This window comes from Podarcis melisellensis (genome assembly GCF_964234715.1).
Source record: "Podarcis melisellensis genome assembly, chromosome: 5".
Lineage (NCBI taxonomy): Eukaryota > Metazoa > Chordata > Lepidosauria > Squamata > Lacertidae > Podarcis > Podarcis melisellensis.
In genome coordinates, this window is record NC_138537.1 from 54,256,843 (window position 1) to 54,283,780 (window position 26,938).

A 26,938-nucleotide genomic window follows, 5' to 3' on the forward strand; every position below is an offset into this window, starting at 1 on the left:
CTACATTGTTTGACTGGATTTTTTTAAAAAAATATCCATATATATATATAATCTCCATTTATATATATTTGTATTTCAGTGTTCCTCATCCCATTCCAGTTCATTAAAGGAAACAAGATCCATTCAGCTTTAATTCTAGAAAGACTACATCCTTGATCGATTGTCTGCTTATTTAAATTTTGTTACGCAGCAGAGACTCAGTTGAGACTTGTATTTCACCATCCCCATTAATCCATCACATCTTTATTTTATCAATGTTTCTGTTTCTGCCTTGCATATGATAACATAGGCTCCACTTTGCATCCTCATGTTTCACTTGTTTGCTGTCATCATATTCCTTCTGGATTATTGTTACTAATTATTATTATTATTGTTAGGCTGCCTACCTCCGGTACACTCAAAGTACATTTTTCCTCCAAAGAATCCTGGGAACTGTAGTTTGTTAGGGTTTCTGGGAGTTGTAGTTCTTTGTGGGGTAAACAACAATTCCCAGGGTTTTTTTTGGGGGGGTGCTTTAAACATATGGTGTGTATACAGTCTAAGTTTGGGACAATGTGTTTGGTGGAAGTGTGATCTGGATAAACTGTATAGCAAGGTTCATAGATTAAAAATAAGACCTTGAATGAAAGAATTCTGATGGGAGATGGGGTCTCATTTCAGATAGTGAAATGGGCACAGAGGTTTTGGCAGGAGGAGGGTTGGTGGAGGGGAAGCAAGATTCAGGAAGATCCATCAATTTGCTTTTGAAAATATTTTAAGTTTAATTATAGAAGAGCTGCATGCATTAAGAGCATTTGTTGTGATTCTAGCTACAGTATCACCAGGGAAGTGCAATCAGGCACCTCTCTCCCAGTTTAAGGAAAGGAATTTGTTTAATTTGCCTGAATAGCTATTGATAGTACACAACTTGCGAGTGAGCTGCAAATACAGATAGCATTTGTGGTATGAAGTAAGGAGGCTAGTGTGAAAAATGGGAATTCCCCATCACCCTAAATGGTGCCTCCCCACCCCATCTGAAAGGCTAGGCAGCACCCAATGTTACTCAAAGCCTGTGTTCTCTTGTTTTGTAGGAACTCACACTCTGCTGCATATCAAGGTAGATTGAACCGGGATTTAAAAGAGCTTTATGCAACTCTCTTAAGGGTATTTCCTTATTAGGTTTGCTTGCGCTTGTGCCAAGGAAAATTCCAGCATCTCATTGAAAGGTCCCATTGGCATTGTTTTAGTTTGCCTGGGCTGAAGCCTCCTTTATGTTGAAAAGGCAGGCTTTTCCAGGCAGTATTTTCTTTATCCTGTGTGCATGTTTGCTTTTGTGACGCCTTGACATCTTTCATGTCAGTATTTCTTCAGGGTGAACCTGGAAACATGATATTCTGTTCCAGAAATCATGCTGCAAAAGGAAGCTCAATATCTCTGAGAAATGCAGAGGTATTCTGGCCTCAAATAGAGCGCTCTGCGTTTTCCAAGTATCGTTTGTTGTGTTCTGTTTTGTGCAGGTGATTTTGAAGAAGTATCCTGTATGTCCCTTTCTTTTCTTTTCTTTTTTTACACCTGTATTTCTTTGTTTGTGTCCAGGAGTTCAGACTCTGAAGAAGCCTTTGAGACACCAGAATCTACAACTCCTGTGAAGGCTGCACCTGTGCTACCACAACCACCGCCAGAAGTTGCAGTGTTTGACATAGAGGAACAGGAAGTAAGACCTCAGCTTCCATCCGAGGACACAGGTAACAATTACACAATGCATGGGATGGGCTTCTCAGAGTATTTTGGTCACCAGGGCATAGCTCCCTCTGCTTCCTGCAAATGATGGTGTCATTTAGTTTTTTTTGAGATGAAGCTGCATGTTTTAAGTTTGGAGACAGTCTCTAAGGAAAGGATCAGAGCTGTAAAATTTCTTGGGAGCTCTGAAGGAGCTGGGTAGCACCCCCCCAAAAAAAATCCAATAGTGGAGGAGGATCTGTTGGAGTGTTAATGGTATAAACCTCCATGTTTTGCTCAGCCTGTATATATGTTTAAATAAACCACATATCACAAAATTGGCACAAACCTTCTGTGAACCTCTTCTAAAAGAAACTGAAACCTGAATTCATGCTGCACCCCTGAGGGTAACACTATGAACCCAGCTGCTGGTTTTTCTGTTGAACTGGAGTTCTCCTCCCATCCCTCTTGTGCCACAGTGACTAGATGGTCTCTAAGCTATTATACTATTTTAATCCACTATGGGACTCCACCTACTCACTACTTGGCTTCTTCAGTAGATATACAGAATAGAGGCTAAGGAGTCAGTCCCTGCATATTTTCTTGCAGCACAGCATCCACAGACTACACTACTAGTATTTTGTGTGTTGTACAAGCTTATACCAACTTGCAAAGTCTTAGGACAGTAATTTTGGTATCTCCTACTTAGAACCACCAAGCTGTGGCTGTAAAGATAAGGCACCAGAAATTGTGGGCTCACTGTTGTGCTCTTTATTCCAGCAGCAAACCTCTGATATCAGTAGAAGCCACTCAAGAAGTTAGTGCTGAATGTCTGGGCACATCTCAGTTGCTTGGGACATGGGAGAAGGCTAATGGTCTTAGTCAGATATCCTTAGTTTTCTCTCTAAAGCTCAAGGAAGTCAGGATAAACTAGTCAAAGCAGGCAGCTGTACATGATTTGGTTACATCTCCTTGATGCGTGTGCACAGGCTTTTTTAAGGATCAGCATCATTTGTTCACATTTTATATGATTACTACAAGAAAGACATGCAGCGGTGGCATGCAAACACACAAAGTGTGAAGAGGCCTTTTACTATTGGGATTTTCCAGCAGGATACACATACCACCCCCTGTTTATCATTTGTCTTTTCCACGTTTCACATAGCTTTGTATTTATTGTTATCTGAACAAAAAAGAAGTCAATTTCCACCATTTGCCAGAGAAATGTAAATGAGGAAGGAAGATCACATATGCTAAATAGGATTTGGAGTGCAGTCTTTAATTACAGAACTAGACTGTAATTCATTCTAAACTCCCTGATTCTTCACATCCTTTTTGGCTTCCCCTCTGTCTCTTTTTCTTCAGTCCCCCTCTCCTCTCATTCCACCTGCCCACCCTTAGGGGAAAGTGCCTCTGCCTGTAGTTACTATAATGCACTGTGCTATATTCATAGTTGTATACTTTGAAAATTCTCCTGAGATAAAGGAAGTAACCTGGACTTGCTCTACAAAGCACAATGTTTTCATGTTTCAGTTATGTTTTATAACACCCCTATTTTTTTACCTTTACCCTGTGGTCCTTTTGGAGGATCTCCTATTACTGGTTAAATAGGTTAAATAGCGCAGTCAGTACAGCATAAGACTCTATCTCAGGCATGCCCACTTGGAGCCACATGTTGAAGGCAGCTCTGTTGCAAAGCTCTTGATGCAAAAACTCATGTTTTTGCCTTGGTGACCATCTCAGTTCCCAAAGTCTAGTATGTTCTTTGCCAGACTCTATGTGTAAGATGTATATGTTCCTTAATGCAACAGCGAAACTCCAGCCTCTGCAATTAAATGTCATGAGCAGCAAAATGCCTTTGTTGAGTCTGCTTTGAAGTTAAAGGGCAACATTCCTTTCATTTCTGACTCAGTTCTGGTGTCAAAAGGCTAGGGTGTAAAGAAGCTTTCTATAGCCACAAAGCTGCATTGTTTGATCATTTGAGTCTCCCTGCAATAGCCCTTCTGCCAGATTTTCCTCTCTACATTAATACATGTCACAGGGTTCTTACAGTGGTGTCATAATGCTATAGTTAACAAAAGCCCACATTTTCTAAGCCTTGCATGCACTCCTAAAGCTGTAGTTACATGCACCGTAAATGACTCTGGAATAGGCTAGTAGATGACTTATAGAATTGGGCAATTTGTATCTTCTTTTTTTAGTAATAATTTGAGTAACCTGTTGTGAGTGTGGAGGAATGGTTTGAGAAGTCACATTTTTGCTTGTTTCATCTGACAGGAATGGGGAACCACTCAGCTGGTTTGGGCCAAATTTGGTGCTCTCCAAGCTGGTTGTCAGGCAGTTGGAAAGCACTGAGCAAGGGACTTGGACAGGTGGGGCAGCACAGCTTACCTGTCAACCATTTGACATCATAAGGACATTGGGTGATTATCTGGAGGATAGTTTCCCCCCACCATCAAAGTTGGCCCACAGAGGAGTGAAAAGGATCTGGCTTGCCATGCCAAAATTGTCACTCACTCTTGCATTAGGTTAATCCATAGTTTAACAAAAATTATGATTTAATGCATATACGTGCTTCGCTCCTCTCACGCTGCTGACTGTGCCCTGTAAGGGAGGAAACAAGCCACAGTCTGGCTTGCCTGCGGAAGCCCAGGATCGGGGCTTGTTTCCTCCAAACCAGCCATGAGTGGTAAGCCAAGGACAACACTTATGTTAAACTATGGCTTAATCACAGAATCATAGAATTGGAAGGAGCCCTGACGATCATCTAGTCCAGTGCAGGAATATGCAGCTGTCCCATACAGGGATCAAAATTGCAACCTTGGCTTTGTCAGCACCACACTCTAACCAACAGAGCTATCCAGGCTGATAAGCTGCTGTCCGGAAATACCATTACATATTAATTCACTCATTATCCTCAGTAAAGGTTCATCCTAACATTTCTGGCCATGAGAAGATAAGTTATAAATGTATGAACCACCACAGATGGATTTCAGAAAGGGAGCGAGGCTAAAAAGACATTTAGTGATTCGGGACTTGGGGCTTGCACCTCTGCATCAGCTGAATAAATAATGCAGAAAGAAAGAAAATGCCCATCCAGGAATGTAAAAGAATTTAAATGTTAAATTGCCTATGTTCTAACAAAAAATATGTAGCTTAAAACTGGTCTTCATTTCGGGGTAGCCAATATAACACTGATTTTTAAAAGGGGATTCAGGAAAGTACAGTTCAGTTGGCCTAACATCCTTTATCGGTAAACTGGTGAAAAGCATTGTTAAAGGTTATTTGATCAAGTATCGAAGAACAAGTCTTGCTGAAGAAAAGCATCAAGGCTTCTACAAGAGGAAGTCCTGCCTCAAAAAATTCTTTTGAGTGCATCAGCAAACCTGTGGAAAGAGGTACCATAGTTGCCCAGAAGGTGGGCCGTTGCCACTGTCCACCTTCCCACTCGCCCAGACTGTGGTGGGGCAGGGGCTCCAGGAAAGGGAGAGGGGCGCCAGGAAGGCTCTGGGCACAGGTGTTCATTGCTATAACCTGGCCTTCTCCTGCCCTTGCTGCCACCCCCACCCTATTCCAATCCTAGAAAGCAGCAGCACTGTAGCAGCTGAGAGGTTGGCACAGGTGTCGTGACGGCTGATACCATTTACTATTTGTTTAGCCCACTCCATATCTGGAGCACTATTTAAGTCAAGGTACCTGATTTAAATCATTCAAATTGTGTTGCTTTACTAATAACACAATTCTATGCATATCTCCTTAGAAATAAATCCTATTTAATTCAGTAAATGTACTCCCAGATAGATAGCTACATAGGATAGTAGCCCAAGGCCTCACTGTTTGAATAGGTTCTATTGAACACAGAAGGAATTGCTACATGATTACAATCCCATGCATGCTTACTTGGGGCCAAGGTCTGTAGACTTGCTGTGGGTATTGCTAAAAATTGAGCTGCATTGCCTTGTGTACATTTAAATTAAAGCAGAGCAGCTACACAGATCTGTTAGGGTCTCCTTAACAGGAGCTGGATCAGTGTCCAAAAATGAGCTCATCGTGTGAAAAATGAACAGCAGCTCAGCTGGCAAGAGTAACTCTAATTAAAAAGCACACAACAAGAGCAGAGCCAAACACAACCCTCAGAGTGGGAAAATCACCCTTGCATCAAGCTGCATCAACCCTATTAACGATTGGTTTGATGGGAAACTTGGATTCTTTTTGTGTGCAGAATAATGTGAACTTACAACAACTGCTTCTGTATTTTGGAATGTACAAATGTGTGTTGCACACAAACAAAAATGCATGGGAGAATATGGTCATGGGCTCCATGTGTAGTTTGGCACATTTTTCTGAGTGCACAGTTTGGCATCTTTTTTGAGCAAAATTCTAGCGTTCCTGTCCCTCTCACATATGCTATCATGTGTGCAGCAGTTGCACATTGTCTGGACCGATAACTATGACCTGTGCCCTTCCATCAGTTTCAGCCCTGTGAAATCTTCTTTGTGTTTATCTTCCTGCTAAATTCTCTGTTTATGATCTTAGTATATACCCACAATGCAGGAGTAAAATGCAAGACTTAAGGCTTGTTTTCCCCTAACCATCCCATGGAAATGATTTAAAACATTCTTTTTAAAAAAATAAATAAATGAGGATCTAGCCTATCAGAGGGAGGCCTAGGCTTCTTTCTTGACATTCTGTTGGCCTTTAGTTCTTATGAACATGATGTATAAAGTATGCAAAAGCTGCTCAATATGACTCTGAACCTGATAATTCTTAAAATATATACACTGATTCCACATAGGTCTCACCTATCCCATAATTCAGCTTTGTGGTTCTTAAATATACTTCACACATTGGGGAAGGAATGAGATACTCTACTAATCTAATCACTAGTTTTTTCTTGTTTTTTCTTTGATGATCACACTTTTGGAAATAATTTTGAAGGTGGAAGACTTAATTAAGTAACAAGTCTGGGCAAGAAAATGACTAACGTTTAATACTCATCCTTCATATTATAATAATGGCTGTTTTGTCAAATAATGTTTTTAACGATTGAGCAGGTTTTCAAAAGGGTGGGGGCAGGATGGGTGTGTTTCCAAATACACGGTATCTTTCATATAAAATGGCCCCAATTTGAATCAGGCCCCAATTCAAGCTTGTCTTGGCTCAAATGGAGGCTTCCACCATTTGTAGCCTAACTTTCAGGAAAGCAGTGTTTAAGATATTGTTTAAGAAACATGTGTTAAGCTGCCAATAATTGTGAATGAATAAAAGTAGCAGCAAACCATTTTAGCAGGCAGGCAGTTGCATGCATTTAACTTAATTTATTTAGTACATTTTTATGCCACCTCTCATCCATCATGGAACTCTATTTTTTTAAAAAAATTTTTTTTATTAATTTTCCAAACACATAATAAAAGACATACACATTACAAAACAAAAACATACCCAACATTAAACATATACCGACTTCCCCATACCTCCCTTTCGCTGCATCCTTATTCCAAAGTTCTTTAGCAACCCTTTAATCAGTTTATCTACTGTTTCCCTTTCATTAAATTTCTTTAAACTTAATAATTGCCGCTGTATTTCTCTAGTTCTTACCCCTTGACATCTCAACACTCCTCTATTTTACAACAGTTTTTAAGATATAATTTAAACTTCTTCCAGTCCTCTTCCACTGTCTCTTTCCCCTGGTCTCGGATTCTGCTGGTCATTTCTGCTAGTCCCATGAAGTCTGTCACCTTTGTCTGCCATTCTTCCAGAGTAGGTAGTTCTTGCATCTTCCAATACTTTGCCAGAAGAATTCTTGCTGCTGTGGTAGTGTAGAAGAATAGGAGCTTTATGTATGCATCATGGAACTCTAAAGTGGCATTGATCCCTTAGCTTAGGTTTTGCCCTAGACCTGCTGAGCTTTAGCAAGGCTGCTGCTGCTTCATCTGCCCACAAACTGTGCCCTGGCTAAAACTTCCATCTGTCCTTTTCTCTTTCAGTTGAATTTAGACCCTATGATTAACCCTCAAATTTCTCTAAGTTTTGTCATCTTTTCCATGTAAATAAATGAAATCCGAAAGTTTAATCTGCAGCTATATTCACATAACCACAATTCCTTACTGGAATATTGAAATAAGTTGTTAATACTCTTCTGGCTTTGCCCTGCATGGGGTCCAATGGGCTTCCTTGGACCCCATGCAGAGTAAAATAATTGCCAGAGTGTTGAAGGGAAAACTTGGGCATCTTATCCACTGGGTGTTCAAATGCTGACAGCTAGTAATCACCATTAGAAATTTGTTCTTTATGCCCTATTTTCTGCTTGGTGGTAGAATGGAAGTAGAAATGTAATTGTTTCTGCCAATGGAGGTGCGGCTACAATATATGATTGTGTAGAGATAATAGTGTACCCAGCCAATAGCTATTTGAAGTTAGACCTTCCTGACGGATCACTTTCTCCTTTCCCCCCCTAGGGTTTTATTCGGATACAGTCTCAGTAGCTGATGTTTCACATAGCGAATCGGTCGAAGAAAGCCCATTCCACCCTCCTCCCCATTCATTTTCTACTGTTTTTGATGAGGACAAGCCCATCGCTAGTAGCGGGACTTACAACTTAGACTTTGATAGTATCGAGGTTGCGGATTCTTTGAAAACTGCTGACTCCAGCTCTCTGGACACAAGAAGCTGTGACACCAAGTCACATGTTCGAAGAAAATCCACAGACTCTGTTCCAATTTCCAGGTCAACTTTGTCTCGGTCCCTTAGCTTGCAAGCTGGTGATTTTGATGGATCATCTTTTCTTGGCAATAGCGAGGCAGCAGGTTCAGCAACAGATACATTTTGTACCGGTTCAAGCAGTGCTTCCAGTACTCTTAAGCGCACAAAGAAGCCTAGGCCAGCTTCCTTAAAGAAAAAACCGTTGGCCAAAAAACCTCCAGATGTCCCACCGGTGAAAGAGCCAGAATCATCTGACATCAACCAAGATTCCGTTGCCTCAAGTGAAGAAAAAGTGTCTGAGGAGAGGTTGGGGCTGACAGAACTTGAGTGCCCAGAGCCTGTCCAAACTGCTGCCGAAAAAGGGGAGCCCTCTGAGGGCCAGGCAGCAGCTTGTCCGTTTGACCCAACTAACGTTGATGAGATTAGCACATTTGGTGCTGGAGACAGCAAAATACAGGACTCTCCTCCTGCTAGCAAGAAACCTCCACCTCTTACGACGGCACCGGAAGCTGTGGAGGTGACCCCATCAGACACTGGGGGACAGGAAGATCCTCCAGTGAAAGGCTTATCTGTGAGGCTGGAATTCGATTATTCTGAGGAAAAAGGCAGCAGCGAAGAGCAACACGAAGGCTCGCCTCTGCCCAAAAAAGTGGGCAAAAAGCCTGGTGCCAAAATGCCACTGAGGAGGCCAAAGACTAAAAAGGCTGGGGAGAAACTTGACAATGCCCCCACCACCCCAACCAAGGCCCCTGTGGATCCAAATGAGATTCCTGTTCCCAAAGGCTCTTATACTTTTGATATCGACAAATGGGATGATCCCAACTTCAACCCGTTTTCTTCCACTTGCAAAATGCAAGACTCTCCTAAATTGCCTCAGCAAACAACAGCGGCGTACAGTTTCAATCCGGATGTGTGTGAGGACTCTATTGACCCTTTCAAGCCTTCCTTGAAGGTAGCTAGCTCTCCCACAAAGTCTCCAGCCTCCTTTGAGATACCAGCTAATGCCAGTGAGATCAATGGAACGGAAGGGGACAGCCTAAATAAACCAGCAAAAAAGAAGAAGACCCCACTCAAGACGTAAGTCAGAATGTAGAAAAATTCATATGCAATATAAGATCCCCCCCCCCGCCAAAATGATAGTGCTTCTACACTTTCTTATACAGTCATCCCTTGGATCCCAAATGCCTTGGCTCCCAAACAAATCGGTTCCTGAACGGTCAAAACCCGGAAGTGTGTGTTCTGGTTTTTGAACGTTCTTTTGGAAGCCGAACGTCTGACAGGAGCTTCCTACAACCAATCAGAAGCTGTGCTTTGGTTTCCAAGTATTTTGGAAGTCGAACGGACTTCTGGAACAGATTCCGTTCGACTTCCAAGGTAGGACTGTATTTACATTTATGCAGCATGTTGTGTTATGAGTATATTACAAGAGAACAAAACTAGTGATGAACTATTTTCATTGCTACTTCAGCGCTTCCTTCTCTAGCAATCTTTGGTGTTGGAAGCATTACAGTTTTGTTTTCTTTTGTTTTATGGTCTTCCTCTATTGGTTTTGATAAGGCTTGGCAACTCAACCCCTGTTCATTTCACAGCATGTAGAAATGAGGCTTTAATTTTGCCAAATGTGTAAGGTGTTCCACTTCAGAGAACAGTTGTCTCCTTAACTATCTGCGTCCAATGAGATTTAAAGTGTCTGGCAGAAATTGCTTCCATTTAAATGAATGATGGGTACTCAGACCTGCAGTTAAAACTGAGATAATTTCAATACTTTTCAGATGGGTTTCTTCCAGAATCCCATCATGCTCAGCAAATACCTTCAAATAATTTTTCATAAAATACATATACTTTTCTTCCAGATTGCATGTGGCAGTGGTATGTGATATAGTTTATCAATTCAGTGGAATAATAAGAACTGTTCTCAGGATTAAGGGCTAATCTGTAAAGCCTTAAATCATGTGGATAAAATTTATGCAGAATTGAACTTGAAGGAAGCTGTTCACATAATCAAAAGACAGTCTCTCTCCAGAGTAGTTCTGTTTGTTTTCGTGGCTGACATATTGTGTGGAGATGTATCGTTTAACCAAGAAACCACAAATGCGATTGAAGTGAGTTTATTCTGTTTTGCGAGTTCATGGCATTCTTTAAGTAGAGCTGCTCTTGGGTTAGTGGTTTGGAGGAATACTTCCTGGAGGTTTCACTTCAGACTGCAGGAAATTGTTTCAGATGGGGATTTTACCTTTGTTAATGAAATATGAAACTGTTGGTAACATTTTGGTGATTACATTTGTATTATAGTGTGTTTGGCAAGAGAAATAGCTAGTTTGCACATCACATTTTTAAACCATGGTTTAGTTTAAACTAAGGTTTAATGTGAATGGGCAGAAAGCCCTGTTGAGTTCAATGGGATTAAGTGTGTAAAGGACTGCAACCTTGATTTTTGAAGATGATGGAGTGTGCAGGGTCTTATGCCTCAAACATTATGACATTTCAAAAGTACCTTGAATTCCCTGAAACTCCTCAGGCACAAAACATTCTCTGGTTGTCAAAATAAAGCCCGAGCAATATTTTGGGATGATATATGTTTGGCCTTGGTAAAGTGGAGAGTATGATAAGAATGTGATTTCTTTAATGGTACAAGGCTATTCTACAAGATGCAAGGTGTGATTATGGGTGAGACCTTCTTTAACTCTTACTTCATTTATGCTTCACCTTTCTTCCACCTTGGAACTCAAGATGGGGTACATTGGGGAAATCTCCTACCCAGACCGTGACCAGATTCCCTATATTCCTCATTAGCTTTCATATAGTTGGTTATTGCAACAGACCATGCTATGTGACCATTCTTAGCTCATTTCCCCATTTGAGTCCACCATAGAGACAGCTGTGCATCCTACTAGAAGTATTAGACAGTTTTGAGAGCAATCTATTGTTTTCTCAAGAATACAGCTTCTTTAAGGTTGCTGTTTCCAGGGTCTTGCAAGATAAATGGCACCCTTTCTGGGACATCCCAACCTTTCTTTTTAATTCTTTTCCATAGCTCCACACACCTTGAATGTTGTAGCTATTATGTTTCCTTAGAGGGGCTTGAACAATTGTTCCACAGTGGGTCTTGAATTGGTGACCTGAGGGATCTTAAGTGTGGATTTAGCTGACATTACAGTGTTCGGCTTTGTCCAAAAGAGAGAACTACAGGGAGACTAGTCATTGAAGCTGCCATACAGCAGTAGACACGAATGGACCAGGAAGTAATCCCTGACTCCCAGATAAAAGCCAAATGTCAGACTAGTTCACTGGTGTTAACAGCTGGGAGATTTGATGTTGCTAACCTCATACTGCCTCTGTGAGGAGATGGGTCTATCAATATTTTTTGTTGCTTACAGAATCCCACTGTGACACTAAGCTTCTATTCTTACACATAGTATGCAAAATATACAATAGCTTATGTTTTGTGACATTTTACATTTCCAAAGGGTTAACCTCTGTGTTTTAGTTAGTTTCACCAAGATTTGCCTCCTGCTAACAGCACTGAGGATTTGCAGCCAAACAAAACCTTGCTTGATCACTCTGCAAAGTCATGTATGTTTGTGAATGAGAAGTCTGCAAGCTGTATCTCATAAGAGATATTGAAGAATTAATTGCAATCTTTGTCCAGTTTAAACAGGAAAAATAAGACAGGAAGCTGTTAACTAAAATAGGTAAACCATCAATTTGCAAGTATGCCAGAACTGTAGCTAAATCAAGATAAAAGTATATGTGCATATCATATTTCACAAATTTTTGTCCATCATTCTTGAACACAGCAGTTTTAGTTATAACCAGCTGCCTTCCTTACAAGTAGCAAAGTGAAATATGCTCTATTTACATTTACTGTTAAAGAAAAGAAAAGAAAAGAAAAGGGATCAACCAATTGCTGTTGAGGACATATTACATGTATCTTTCTACTTTAAATATTCAAACATTTTAAACAGTTGATCCAGTGACCTTTATCCAAAATTTAAAGCATCTAGGCTGATCTAGCTTCAAAAACAGTGCCCCATTTTAGATCTCAGTCTTAGGAAGCTGTTTGATGGCAGGGAAGCATCTCAGGGGACATATGTTTTGATGTGAGTGGTGTCAGCTTTCAAAATCATCTTGCTGAAAAGAGATGGCATTCAGGCTGACAAGTACTGAGGAGACTAAAGCTGTATTTTCACACCTTTTGTCACACAAAAAATGCAGTAGTTGGTTTTGTGTGTTGTTGTTTTTTAAGTTGAGCTGTCAAGATTTCAAATTCCACAGTAGCTAAGGCCTATGAAGATTTACAACAGGGATGAGAACCTCTAGGTGTAGCAGGTTTCCACCAGCCTTAGGAAGCATGGCCATTGGTCAGCAATGATGAGAGGTGCCATCCTGCAACATCTGGAGGGCCTACAGATTCCCTATCTCTGATTCATAAGGACGTTTGTAGATTTGTGTTGTGTGTGTATATATTTTAAATGCAGGGTTAAGTAAATTCTTATTTGTGTTTGTGTGCAACTTCCTGTTAATGGGTTCTTTTTTTAAAAGGGGAAATAACCACAGGAAGTTGCAGATACAGGGGAGGTGTATCTGCTTAATTCCCCACACAATTTTTTCCCCAATTCAGAATTCTCATCCCAGCTTCCTTTCTTCCTGCATGAGGAAAAGCATTTCTGATAATCTTGAGCGGAGGGTGGAAAACAGCCTATGGGCATCTCCCACACCCTCTGAATGCTCTGCTCAAAAGAAAGTTACAAGTGACTGCAACTGTCACCCTTTTGCAACTTTCTACAAGTATAGCTTGTCTTTGTCAATGGCAACAAAGTACCACGATTTGTTTTCCCTGAAATTTTATCGGTGCCCTTTCTCATTTATGCACCCCGTGCAATTAAGCTAAGCCACCCAGAACCATGTGAAGGTAACCCACTGCTAGTGTTTGAAGTGGCAGGGATAGACATCAGCTTTGAAAAGTAGTTTTTATGGAAGAAAAAAGCATTTGGATTAGAGGGGAAAGACTCCCTCTCATTCTCTCCCCACCCCTGGATAAAGATGTTGGGCATAATCCAAGAACAACAAGCCTCTTTGATCAGATTTAAGCATTTTAACAGGGGTTTTAGTTCACCTGATTTCATCTATGACCTTGGAAGGTTTGCTACCAATGTTTTAGGACAAGGTGTGGGTTTCCTGAAGCAGAAACAACCCGTGGTGATTTTCCACAAATGCAATTAATGGAGTATCTCCTTTGTGTCAGTCAGTTCCTTCTGTCTGTCTGTCTCTCTCTTTTGTCTTACTTGTCTTAGGATGGTTGAAGATGTGATGTCTGTATGTTCTCTGTTGTAAGTAATTTTAACCCTAAACATGCTTGTTATGGACAGGAATGCCTCATTTCATTTCATTTCACCTTTGCTAATTTGAGTTGTGGGTTTCCTTCAGTATTGCTGGGCATCATAGCGTCAGAATCAATTACACTGTTTTGAATGGTTTTACCAGTTTGCATCACATTTGTTACATGAAAGGGAAGCTGCATGTTTGTGGATAAGCTTGAACAAAACAATTATTCCTGTTAAATAACCCCCCCAGTTTCCTGTTTCCAGTTTAATTATTAAATTTTTTATTTGTATAGTTAACAGGCTGCAAATGACATGTCACAGCTTTGCAAATCATGCAGGGGGTTGGATTCTACCAGTTATCCACCACAATGACTTGCCTTGATCCATGGAGCCACAGCAAATCACACTTTTTGCATTTGTTGCACATTCACACTTTTTAAAGATGAAGAACAATGGGTGGTTTTTTTGTTTTGTTTTTGCTTTCTATGACAGTGAAGAGGTGTAGTAAATATGCTTTTATAAGTAATGCACAGCTATTCAGTGTGTGTCATGTACAACCAGGTAAGCTCTTGGCTTGCCACTAAGTGGGACATAGCTGAGTTTTGCTCAGCCAGTGATGTATGTATGACCATTCTATAGTACCTGGTTAATTTCCTTTCTTTTCTCTTCCTGTTACAAAAGCTGGCCTTAAAACCTGAATCTTAAGCACTGTCTTCACTTGAAAGATTAGGCTCTGTCTAGGACTGTCCTCTTCATAAGCTTATGTGTGTAGTGCCTGCTGAAGGAAGATGAGTAAGGTGACACAGTTACCGTGCGCTCCGCCTCCCCGCTGTCCCCCGAGCTTGTGGGGCTGGTGCTGGGGAGAAGCGCACTTCTCCCTAGCGCCAGCCTCCAAACCAGGTCGGGGAACTGCGGGATGGTGGCGCTGCGCCTCCCTGCTGTCCCCTGAGCTTGTGGGGCTTCCCAATGTCTGCCCGAAGCGCGGGGCGCTCTGCTTCAGCGCTCCCCGCGCTCCGTGCACCAGGCTGTGGATGTCTTCCCGAAGCACCGGGCACTCTGGTTCAGCGCACCCCGTGCTCCGGGAAGCAGGCTACTATCCGCAGCCTAGACAGCCCTGCGGGAACTCCCGCAGGCTCCCCAGGCTTGCTGATAGCTTCCTGAAGCCTGGAGAGCAAGAGGGGTTGGTGTGCACCGACCCCTCTCGCTCTCCAAGCTTCAGCGAAAGCCTGCATTTGCCCCATAGGACGCACACAGATTTCCCCTTCATTTTTGGAGGGGGGAAAGTGCGTCCTATAGGGCGAAAAATATGGTAGTTGTTTTAGGCTGGAACAACATGTTATTCCAGCAGGTGAATTAGATATATATATTAATTATAGTCCATCTTCTTAGTTTAGGAAAACATTGCCAGCTATAAAAAGAGATTCATAAATAAATATCAGTGACAGCCAGGGTTGGAGGGTTGATATTTTATATAGACTTGATATTGTCTCATCTTTGTCACGACCAAATTGCATGCCCTTCAGTATTTCACAACCTCAGTTTCCTCATCTATTAAGTGGGAATAAAAGTGAACTCTGGCCAGATTGATTTAGGGACAAAACTAAGGAAGACAGAGAATGGGTGATAGATAGTTTTGTTTGTTTTTTAAGAAAAGAACTAGTTGTATGTTTGCTAGGAGAGGATGCTGATGCAAATTAATCGACTGCTGTTTGATCAAACTGTAAGTGTTGGCTCAGGTTTTGCAGAATTGCTCTGTTGGAAAATCACAAATTCTTACTGCTGTAACTGAAGGCTCCTGCTTCCATTATTTCAACATTTTATGAAACAATGTTTGGCTCAGAATGCTGTGGACTAATCCAAAAGTGCATGACACAAAAGTGAGGGTCATGGCATGCTCCTCCTTGAGGCTTGAATTCTTAAGCTTTCTGAAGCAGGAAAGTTTTACATGGTGGTATTTTCTTTCACTCTGCACTGTTCTTAAACACTCTTGGTTTTCCACAGCTCACCATACTCAAAATTTCCATTTTCTTTCCAGTGATACTTTTAGGGTGAAAAAGTCACCGAAAAGATCTCCTCTGTCTGATGCACCTTCACAGGTAAAGAGTACTGACAAGCTTTTTTATTTAAATGATTTTTTTTGTTAACACTGGTCCAGTGCAAATTCCTGATGACTGTCTGGCAACCAATTCTCTTTTGGGGACTCATTCAGTAGGGATAGTAAACCAACATCTTCAAGTAAAATCACAGACCTAATATAATTTTTTGATAACAAAATAGAAATCACATTTTTTTGACTGAAACAATTAGCGGTCAAAACCTGTAATCCAAGCTTTTGAACACTTCAAGCATAGGTATTCAAAGCAAAAATGAAAAACAAATGAAATAGATTCTGGTACAGTTGATTTTACTCTGATAAACTTGAAAAAAAGACATTTAAAATCTTGTAAACATGAATGCACTTAAGGGGAAGAAATGCAAATGATTTGCAGATTAGCTTGCTTAATGGCATAGCAAGGCTGAACATCTCCAGAGACCAAATTAAAAAATATATTATAGAAAAGCAGTTTAAAAGAAAAGCAAATGCAGAGGAGGTAGATTGCAAGGCATCTTTCCATATTTGGTACCATAAAGCCAAAAGACACCTGATGCCATAAAGAGTGGGGAATCCCAAACAGACTAGATCATTTGGAAATCTCACCAATTAAATGGAAATAGTGTTTGACAGAGAGACAGACTTCCAAAGTTCTTCAGTGCCCCAGTACAGACTGCATATTGCCCTAGTTCTTTTGTTGCTGAGCCCTGGGTCATGATTCACACAGTCAACTGATGGACTTGTCACAACTTGTAACAAAATCTGTTTCATAAAGCAGGTATTGCAGTGCCACCACAAACTGTGAGAGTGTTCTGTGGCATAGCAAAATTCCCTTATTGGGGGAAGCATCAACCCTGTTCTTTTACAAGGGCACTACCATGCTTCTGTGTATGGAGTGGTCTAAAACAAGTGATTATTATTTTTTAAGTAAGTTTGTGTAGAATTGAATTCTTCACTAGATAACGTAGTTGAACGAATCACAAAAACAAATGATGCCCCACTTCATCTCACCTGTCATTTATCCTGGCATCGATTGAAGTAATGATTCTCAGATATCTGTAGGAGAACAAAGTCCATTCATATTAGTTGCCTGGAGTGGCCCTACCATTCTTCTTCTTCTCCATTAGACAAGGTGAGATAACTGTCTCAGGCAGCATATAGTAGTGGCAATAGCTACTGCTGTTCCTCCTAAGGCCCCCTAGCCTGTGTTTGAGGACAGAGCTGTATATGTTGTACAGCCTGTTCGTGCTCCTCTGAATTAGCCTGCTGTGTCAGGTACTATGGAGGGCACTCATAGTACCCATCAGCTGTGTCGAATGAGGATTCAACTTTTATTTGGCTTCTGTATATGGAACAGGGAGGTGTCCTTCAGGCAGAAAAATATATTGGGCCAGCTCTGTCCATACTACAGTGTCTTAAGGGCTGAAATCCTGAGGCTCTATGAAGCTGGAATAAGTAGTTAAAAAGAAAGTAAAAGGAAGCCAGATACAAGAGGAGAGACAATTGTTTCTTTCTTTACAGCACAATAGTTATTTAACATTTCTTCCCCCTACTCTCAGGAGTCTACGCCGCTGCCTACAACCGAAACACCCTCTGTTGTATCCACTGTGGTTCATGCAACAGATGAAGAGAAACTGGCCTCTTCGGTGGGTAACCAGAAATGGACTTGTATGACAGTGGATCTAGATTCTGACAAGCAGGATTATCCCCAGCCGTCGGATCTGTCGACTTTTGTAAATGAAACCAAGTTCAGCTCTCCTACAGAAGGTAAGCTGGCAGAAAGAGGTGGAATCAATTTCCCCTCCTTAAGATGGGGAAAACAAACAGATGTGGAGAGCGATGAAGGAAGCAAATGTGCCTCTTGATTACCTTTGCTCAAGTGCAGGTTGAATGATCCCATTTAATGTTGTCTTCCAGCATATCTAGCTTAATTCACTGCCTCGCTTCTATTTAAGTGCTTTGTTTGCCTGATATGGTTTCCGCATAGGGATGTTTGGAGGTGATCCAGAAAATTCCTGCCGTCAGTAACAAACTGTAATTAGCTTTGGTAGCGATTGTATGAAATCTTTTATTTCTAGGCAGTTTCCTGCACCATTGTTGGAGCTCCCACATTCACATTCTGCTTTTTATATTACTGCTCCATTAATTGGCCCGGCTCTTGGGATTTTTTAGCTACTGCTTGTAAGCATCAGTCGTCGGACATATATTATTAAAAATGTGTTTGGAAGATAGTACAAGAGGGAGAAAAGATTTAACAGCACCCGTTCCCTGGTGCACTATGTAAGCTTGGGTGTATTAGGGTTAACCATGCAGCATTTCATGTGCAGAGTACTGCCATAAGATTATGATGAAAGTGTAGGTAGGATCTAAGCATTGTAGAAGCCCTGATAGTCTTTAACCAGATATACACAGTGCATTTAACCCAATTAGCTCATAATTAAGAGGGACATATAAATTTGTGCTAAACTTACTTAACATGAGAGTATCTTTGTGTTGTGATCACTGGGACAATAAATGCAGCTCGTGTTTTGCAGTTCTCTTTACTCATAACTTTATGCTTCTCAAAATATTAGTGTCAGTTACTGGTTCTCTGTGTGTCTGCATGATCTCTGCCTTATGAAATACACACTGAACAGTTTGACAAAATGGGGTTGTTGTTTTTTGCTGGATAACAACAGGTATAGCATTCGAGGGGGGGTTGCCTCTGCCCTGTAAAACAACGTAACATTGACTGAGTTAAGGGACCATTCACATAGATAAACATAGACATATATCTGCAGATCAGGCTTTGCCAACCTAGTGCCCTCCCAGATGCTTTTGACCGAAATTCCCATCAGCCCCAGCCATGTGGAGGGCACCAGGTGGACAAAGGCTGCTGTAGGTAGTATTTTGATAAACTCAGCTGTCTTTTCTTTGAATAGGGCAGGTTTTGTTTCTTTACAATTCAGTGTGTTTTGGTTTTGTTTCTTACATTTCTACCGCAGTCTTTGGCTCTGAAGGGTCCCCAGAGCAGCCCACGAAAGTATAATAGAAGAATAAAACTAACTAAGGTCATTTTATAATGCTAGTCGAAAACAGTATTAAGAAATTATTTTAACAACAGCCTTGAAAGTATCTGTTCCACACAGCTAAAATACCTTCTGGAAGAAAACCAGGTTTAATTAATTTTTGAAAGGCCTAATCCTGATCAGCTGCCTTAGTAATTGGTCCTGTAAGGAGTGTGCCACCATGAAGAAGGCCCTGCTCTTTTGTCAGATTTCTTAATCCCAATAACATACACACACCCCTGAGAGCCCTCAGGACCCCATAGTGGTACCTTAACTTCAGATTTTGCCTGGTGGCTCCTCAACTCCAGTGAGTGGAAAGGACCCTTCTCATCACAGAGTCACTTTTGTAACATGCAGCACTTGTACATTCCCTCTGATATATCTGGCTTGCAACTGAGGCTGTAATCTCAGGCTTCCCCCAGTCCCTGTTTGTCTCACCCAGCTGTTCCCTTCACAGCTGCCGTACTCTGCTTCCCTAAGTTTTGCTCTCTCAAGGAAAGTCAGTGTGATATAGTGGCTTGTGTGTCAGACCAGGATCAGGGAGACAGATTCAAATCCCCACTCAGCTGTGAAGCTCTCTAGGTCACCTTGGTCCAGTCACTTCCCAGAGCTGTTATGGGGCATTATATGGTTATGGGGAAAGAGAACCACATACCACCTTGAGCTCCCTGGAAGAAAGGAAGGATGTAACTGTGATGAATGAAATGAGTGTAGGCTGAGGTGCTTATACTCAAGTTGTAATTTAAAATATTGTTGGCATAAGAAAAGAAAGAAAGAATGCAAGTTCTTCCTTAAAGAAAAACAGATTATTATAATCATAATTAGAATGATTTAACACAAGATTTGAACTCAAAACAGACTGGCACCCAGAGCTTCTATACATACTAATTTTCCTGCCTCTTGTGTCTACAGGGTAACATGTGGCCCAGATTACCTGTTAATTACAGCAAATAATGTTTCCTCTATTGGGATTATTTAAATATAATCACACTTTCCCTCTGGACTCCTCTTCATGCTACAGTGAGAGTTTTCAGAGTAATTAAAGGATTCTTTCTGCGACTATCATTTGCACCACCTGTGATTTTTCTTTGAATATCTTTCTGATATCAAAGGCTACCTTCAATAGGCACTTGTCATGAACTGAGTATGACACTTGTCACCTTCTTTGTTTATTTGCTAATCCACTAGAATTCTTATCTGGCTACTCAGGATAATTAAGCATTTGAATCTTCTGTGAATCCCAAGCCATTTCTATAATAGGGTGCGCCATTTATTTATTTTCAGAGCTAGGAATTGCCAAATTGATTCCGGAATCAAGTAAAATGAAATACTCATCAACCCCAAACCCGGAAGAGATGATTTATGCATCTACTGTGAGACAGCGCAAGGACTGAAACTGATGTAATAATAGTATATACCCAAAACGGGCGTGAAAGCTGTGTCTTCCAGATAACAAGATTTCAGAGGCAATTAGAAGAGGTCCCCAAAAGACTGCTGTTAAAATAAAGAAAAGGAATAGTCTTAAGCAAGTCTGCAGCTTATTTCAGAACTGGTTGACTTTTTTAGTCTTGACCTTAAAGTTGCTTTTGAAATAATATCTGCTTTCATTTTTAATTTTTAACATTATTTTATATGTTAAAATCCCTGTACATTTGGATACACACACACACACACACACACACACAAACCATGATAGCTTTGCCAGCTATCTGGATTTTATTATTAGATCAAGTGTGAATTTCTCCATGAGAGATAAAATCCATGTCGAATCTTTCAAGCTTTAACCACTGCCATGTTGGCATTTAACATTTCAGGAAATGTTTCATCTGTCGTGCGCTGAGCGTATGGAGCTGACATATTTTCTCACGTCAAAATATCATAATTAGCACATTTAGATGAGATTATGGAAGGGAAGGCCTTTAATTAACAGAAACGTCTTGGTGATCGAATGTGTGGAAGTTTCAGACAAAGAATGTGATCCAGAGCCCCCAATGCAATGGCTTCTTGTTCCCTTTTGCAAAGGGAAATTGCACCACAAAGCAGGATTCTCCCCCTCGCACAAGGAGTACTCTGCTGCTCACAAATGTGAACAGGAAGCCTGGGGTGTCCATGGAATGCCACATATGAATCAGGACTGCTAGATTGTGGTCAAAATCTTCATTGGTGCTTTTAATGTAGCCGATGTTTTGCTGCTGGTCATTGATGCACATTGGGGGAAGGGAATGAATCCTGGTCATTTCAAGTTGGACAGATCCGTCAGGGACTTTCATTTCACACCTGGTTTATGTATGTGAACCTTTAAAAGGCAGAAACCGAAGAATGGTCAGGGCAAATTAGGGGTTGGAATTATAGGAGCGTGCAATTAATTGTGCATTTGTGTTCTTCTGTAACTCTAGTACAGAACTGAAGCAACACAAGCAATTTACCAAATGTTTCTAGGGAGAGCATGAAACAGTACAGCATCTGGATTTCCCAAACATGTGTTTCAAAGTGACAAATAGTGTCATGAATGGTGACGAAAGTATTCGGAAATGAATACAGTAATAATAAATTTGGTCTGCTTATGGATGCCAGCCATAATTCTGTGTATCTGCAGTTTAAGGGTGTCTTCCTGCCATTAATATGACCGCCTGTAGATCCAGTATGGAATTGATTCTGTAATGCAAAGAACCCCATAGTGTTTAGAGAGTGATATGCTTAACTCTGTTCGCTTGCAGGAGAATATGCAAGCTTACTTTTTGCAATGGAGACCACAGTTCAAACCTCACTGCTGCTCTAAACTTAAAACAAGTCATTCCCATTGATTTCAGGGAAATGTGCTTCCAAACAATGGCTGGAAACTGTTGAGGCCCATTATTTATTTATAAGGGCTTATATACAATGGGACTTCCTCTCCCAGGTTTTAGCTGCTTGTTTTAGAATTAGGCTGTGAAATTCAAAGTGGGATGGAGCAAGACAGTCTCTGCTGAACAGCTGAAAAGTCGTAGGGTGATGGTGTGGTTTCAGGGTTTTTCAGCAGTAGAGCTGTAGGAGAAATGGTTAGCTCTTCACCTTTGCAACCCATCATTTCCCATGTATCAGCTTTGCCTTCACTGTGGCAAACAAGCATCTAGAAACCGTACTTGAGGGGCAAGAAGCTGGGCATTGTAGAGAGGAAATGGCGGACAAGGTAATGTTTAAGAACCCTTCCCGTGCTTGTCCTCACCCCATTGCCTTGAAGCTTGTTTGGTAGTAGCTGGGCTTCCTAGATCCATGTTTACCAACAAACATGACTACCCTCTTCAGGCATTCTTAATATGGCTGAAATGAACATGTGGAGGAAGATGGCTTTTGAAGCAGAGCTAGTGCCCTCCTCCACGTTCTTTCCTCCTCTTTTAATCATGTCCCATGATGAACATCTGAACAGGACTCATTTTCATCCAGATTTGAGTCCTGCTGCCAAACATGTAATTTTGCTAAACAAACTCCTTGTGCTTTCAGCTGTCCCACTGCGTACTTCATCCTTAACATTGTGCCCTTTTAAGTGTTTCATTGAAGTTCCTAATAGTAGTTACACTGGTAGTTCTCCAGTGGGCAGAATGTAGATCAAGATCTACTGTTAGGTAGATCTGTGTGATTTTTGTGGTAGTTCAGTGAGGATTCTGACTACTGATTGCAAACACAAGAATACTTTTTCACCCCTCTTTTAAATTATTCCCTGAGACGAAGAAAACTTTGAGATAGGAGAAAACTAGGCGTGGATTTTTGTGTGGCAGGACTGTTAGCTGGACTGAGAGGGTCCTGTGAGGCACACTGTTTCCAAGAGTGATTCGCTTGGTGATGGCAGTGCAGCAACAATAACCTCCCAGCAGCAGTGTCTCTGCCACTTACTGGAAGGAGAACGGTTGAGGCAGCAGTGAGATTAGGGTTGTGTGGGTCAACGGCAGAGCCAAACCGGTGTGTCCACACAGCCCTGACCCTGCCACTGCTCCCCCTCCCCTTCTTGGTAACCAGAATATGATGTTATCTGGGGCAGTTGCTGCAGCTCTGACCTGCAGCTCAGGCAAGTAATTCCTGACTGTTTTTGAGCTCCTATTTTGCACCTTGTTCTAGTTGGTAGACTTCGGTTGGCTGAGAAGTAGCTCTCACAACTATGAAGTCCATCTGCCACTGTTCTAAGGTGTTCCTGCTTCCAAAGATATATGCTTGAGAACAAAATATATGTACAGTCTATCTTAATTGGCACGTCCTCATTTAAATGACGGTCATAGTGAAATATAAAGAAGTTGTGGTTGGTACATATTGTTAAGTAACAAGTGGCTCTAAGCTTGGCACAATCACTCTGTTTCCATGCATCAGTCAGATATTTCCTTCCCACACCTCTCCTCCCACTGCTGAATGTGTGGGTCTTATGGCACGCCATGCATTGGATTAGATATATAGCACCTATTAAAAACATTGCTTTGAAAGGACATGAAAGCCCATGCCTTACATAATAATTAAGGGCAGCCAGGCTGTTCTGTGGTCCTTTGCCATGTTAGAGTGTTCACAGCCTATCACTTCAGTCATTTTCATGTCAAGAGAGAAATAATAATGGGACCACAATTCCTAGATAAAAGCCCCATAGTTTATAGAAGTGACATAATTTGAATGCATCAGCTTGTGAATATGATTTTCCGTTTGGGCGTACAGAACAGAAAGTTCAATCAAGTATACATCATTGTTAATTTAATGGTTTAAGAGAGGGGAAGAGCACTCTGGGCAAATAAAATCTAAGTGTTTGGCCATTTCAGAGAAGAAGAAAGCAGGGGACGAAGACAAGATATCTAACATAAGGCCTACACGATGAACGACTTGGATAATCCTTGTTTGTGCCATTGGGCTCTGATTGATATGCAGGCAAAGATCAATACTCAGCATGTTTTGAGTTGTATCTGCCAATTTTGATTTTTGTGCTCATTAGGAAAGCATCAGCTGGCAAGCCCCTAGGCTTTTGTTATTGTCTCAAAGAGTACTTCCACCACCATAACAAGCACACTTTTCAATTTATTGCAGATCTGGAGTATGGCAATTCCTACGAAATAGAATATATGGAGAAGATTGGTTCCTCCATACCTGTAAGTTTCCACTTGTGGATTTCTTATTTGAGCTCCTAGATGAACACAGTCACCCCAGTCTCATGGATCATGTAAATTCAAGGAAACTGAACAACTTGAGTTTTATTTCTTAATTATTTTGAGGCATCACTGAAAATTGGGAGAGAAATTTTAGCACTTCATCACTTTTCATTTGGGGTATGGAGGTGGCTGAAAGCTTCGGTTTATAGAAGATGCACTGTAATTTTTCTCTCTCTCTTCTTTCTGACAGCAGGATGATGACGCTCAGACAAAGCAATCTTTGTACCTTATGTTTGATGCACAGCAGGAGAGTCCAGTCAAGTCTCCTCCAGTCCGATTATCAGACTCTACAACTCCTTGTTCTGGGTACTTCACTGCATTTTCAAAAAGAATACTTACTTGTAGTAATCATCACAACTAGAACTAGGCCTTCTTATGGACATTATGGTGCACACAGTAGCCAACCTGTGGGTCCCCAGATGTTGTTGGACTACAACTCCCACCATCCCTGAGCGCTGGCCTTGCTAGCTAGGAGTGATGGGAGCTGTAGTTCAACAACATCTGGGGACCCACAGGTTGAGAAAGGCTGGATTAGATGAATTAATAAAGGATAAGGTTATAAAAGGCTACTAGCAAGGATTCTCTCTGTTGTTGTTGTTGTTGTTGTTGTTGTTGTTGTTGATAGTGGAGGCAGGGCACTACTACTACTACTACTGCTGCTGCTACTACTACTACTAATAATAATAAGTAGTAGTAGCAGTAGCAGCAGCAGCAGCAGTAGTAATAGTTATAGCCTGACCATCTGACTGGGTTGCCCCAGCCACCAAACAAAAGTTAAAACACAGTATTAAAACAAGAATAGCATAAGATCCTAAAATGCTCATCCATATTACATATAAAAGGGCAGATCCATCTCAAACCACCCCACTAAAAATATGAGTAGATTTGACTGTGTCTTCTATATCATTGTTTTCTGGATTCTTTTCACCTGCCCCAAGGCCAGCTATGATGAAAGGCAGGATATAATTTTTTTATAAAGAAATAAATATAGTTCTGTGCCGGTGTTACAGTTCCCCATATATTTGCTGGGATCATATTCCTGACCTGTGTGGTTCGCTAGTCATCCATCAGTGTCATGTGGAACCAGACCATGTAGCAGTGACAACCACCCTACGCAAGTAATTGTTTCATTGTATGTGATGTTTACTATTATTAATAAGAATTAATAATTATTATTAAGAACTTTCGGATTAAAATGTGATTTAATGCAAAAGTATAGGCTGTGAGATAGGCATAACTCTCCATCGCTCTATGTATTGGTTTTGCTAGCAAACTGAAAGCATGGTTCTTTATTGTATCTCAGGTCAAGCTTGGAAGAAACTGAAGCCCAGTTGTCCTCTGGAGTGAAATTACAACATCCAGCTTCACGATCACTGGCTGTGAGCCAAGAGACATCAATACAGCCACCTGACAAATCAAAAACAAAAGAACTGGAGCCCACTTCAAACAACCTTGACATAGTAAGTTGGTTGATTGTATGCCCTCTAGATTGGGCAAAGTAGCTTGAGTGCAGATCCAAGTAGGCCATCGCTTTTAAAATATAAAAGGGTTTAATTGCTTAAGATAAATTAACTTTTATTGTTTCTTTCTCTGCAAGAACTCACAGCAAATCTTCAGCTTTTTGCTATAAACTCTTTCTCATTCATGCTCTCTTTTTGGGGCAAATGCAGGCAGTTGTAATATGGTGGAAGGAAAGCATTATTTACTACAGATTTTGTTGGTAGTTCCCTAGAGATTAAACATATATGAAGGCTCGTGCATGACTTTAACCATGAGTGGTTCTGCCAGTTTTTGTTACTTGTTCTGTATCCTGCTTGCTCTTCAGACCACACCCGAGGACCCCTTTGTCTCTGCTGATGCCCTTCTCAGTAGGATATCTCATCCACCTTCAGTGTGTGATCAGCTTCAATATCTAGAGCCTGACTTAGCAGAAAAGAACCCCCCAATATTTGCTCAGAAACTTCAGGTTTGTAATGGAAGTCTGTCAGTGTTCCTTCAGTGTTTGTAAATGCCAGCAAAAGGCTAATGCCCCTGTCTGAAAAGGGACGTGCAGCATAAACCTTCTGCAAGCCTACGAGGAGAAGTTGTGCTATGCTAATATATATTTTTGTTGATATTATTTTAACCATTCATGTGAGGGATGGGCAAAAATAAAATGAAAGTCCGCACAAGAAATTTGGTCACATGCTAGTGTGGGTGGAATGGCATGCAGGGGTTTGGCTCTTACTTTAAAATCATTATCAGGTGTTTGAATGGTGTATACTACTGCTTTTAACTATTCCCCCCCTGTAGCTTTGTGCCAGGTTCACAGTTGTCTTATCAATCTTCCAGCATCTTATACTTCCTGTTTGGATGGCATTACATCACGACAATTTTCAGGGGTTTCTCCACAAAGTGTGACTGACCAGAAGACTGTTTGCAGAACAATGAAGCATTCCTCTGGATATTATTATTATTATTATTATTATTATTATTATTATTATTATTATTATTATTATTATTATTATTTTATATTAATTAGAGAGCAGTGGGATATTGTTATTGTTATTAATAATAATAATAATAATAAAGGACACGTCTAACTTTTAAAAAAGAAATCAGTCCTCCAGAACACTTCAGTGCTCTGAAGGCAGCATTCTGGCCAGCCACACTTCATTTAAAGTCCCCTGGAGATAATCCTGATGTAGCATTCTCTGAACAGACATTCCAAGAAGTCAGGAGACTGATAAACTACCCAAGAATCCTGCACCAAGCTACTGTACAATAATAAAATAAATGATTAAGAGTGAGAACACAATATTCAGCAACCTCATGATGATTTTAATGTTAAGATCCAGAAGCAAATCCTCACACGCCCTTCAAGTTTCATTAAAGTATTCACACATACACAAGTGGTGGGGGGGGCAGTTTTGCAGGAGG

At 40.9% G+C, this 26,938-nt stretch overlaps 1 protein-coding gene across 13 annotated transcripts in view; it reads left to right on the plus strand.

Annotated features, from left to right (window-relative positions):
* Window positions 1–26,938, plus strand: part of TACC2 (transforming acidic coiled-coil containing protein 2) — a 153,379-nt gene that overhangs the window by 104,604 nt on the left and 21,837 nt on the right. For 11 of the 13 annotated variants that reach the window (XM_081912584.1, XM_081912578.1, XM_081912583.1 and 8 more), the window contains 8 exons: window positions 1,576–1,724; window positions 8,157–9,477; window positions 15,760–15,820; window positions 17,376–17,583; window positions 23,898–23,959; window positions 24,210–24,325; window positions 25,323–25,479; window positions 25,845–25,985. In XM_081912584.1, coding sequence (XP_081768710.1) covers window positions 1,576–1,724; window positions 8,157–9,477; window positions 15,760–15,820; window positions 17,376–17,583; window positions 23,898–23,959; window positions 24,210–24,325; window positions 25,323–25,479; window positions 25,845–25,985 — 2,215 coding nt within the window. The remainder of the gene's footprint in view (window positions 1–1,575; window positions 1,725–8,156; window positions 9,478–15,759; window positions 15,821–17,375; window positions 17,584–23,897; window positions 23,960–24,209; window positions 24,326–25,322; window positions 25,480–25,844; window positions 25,986–26,938) is intronic. The other 2 variants (XM_081912585.1, XM_081912588.1) reach the window with 2 other exon arrangements.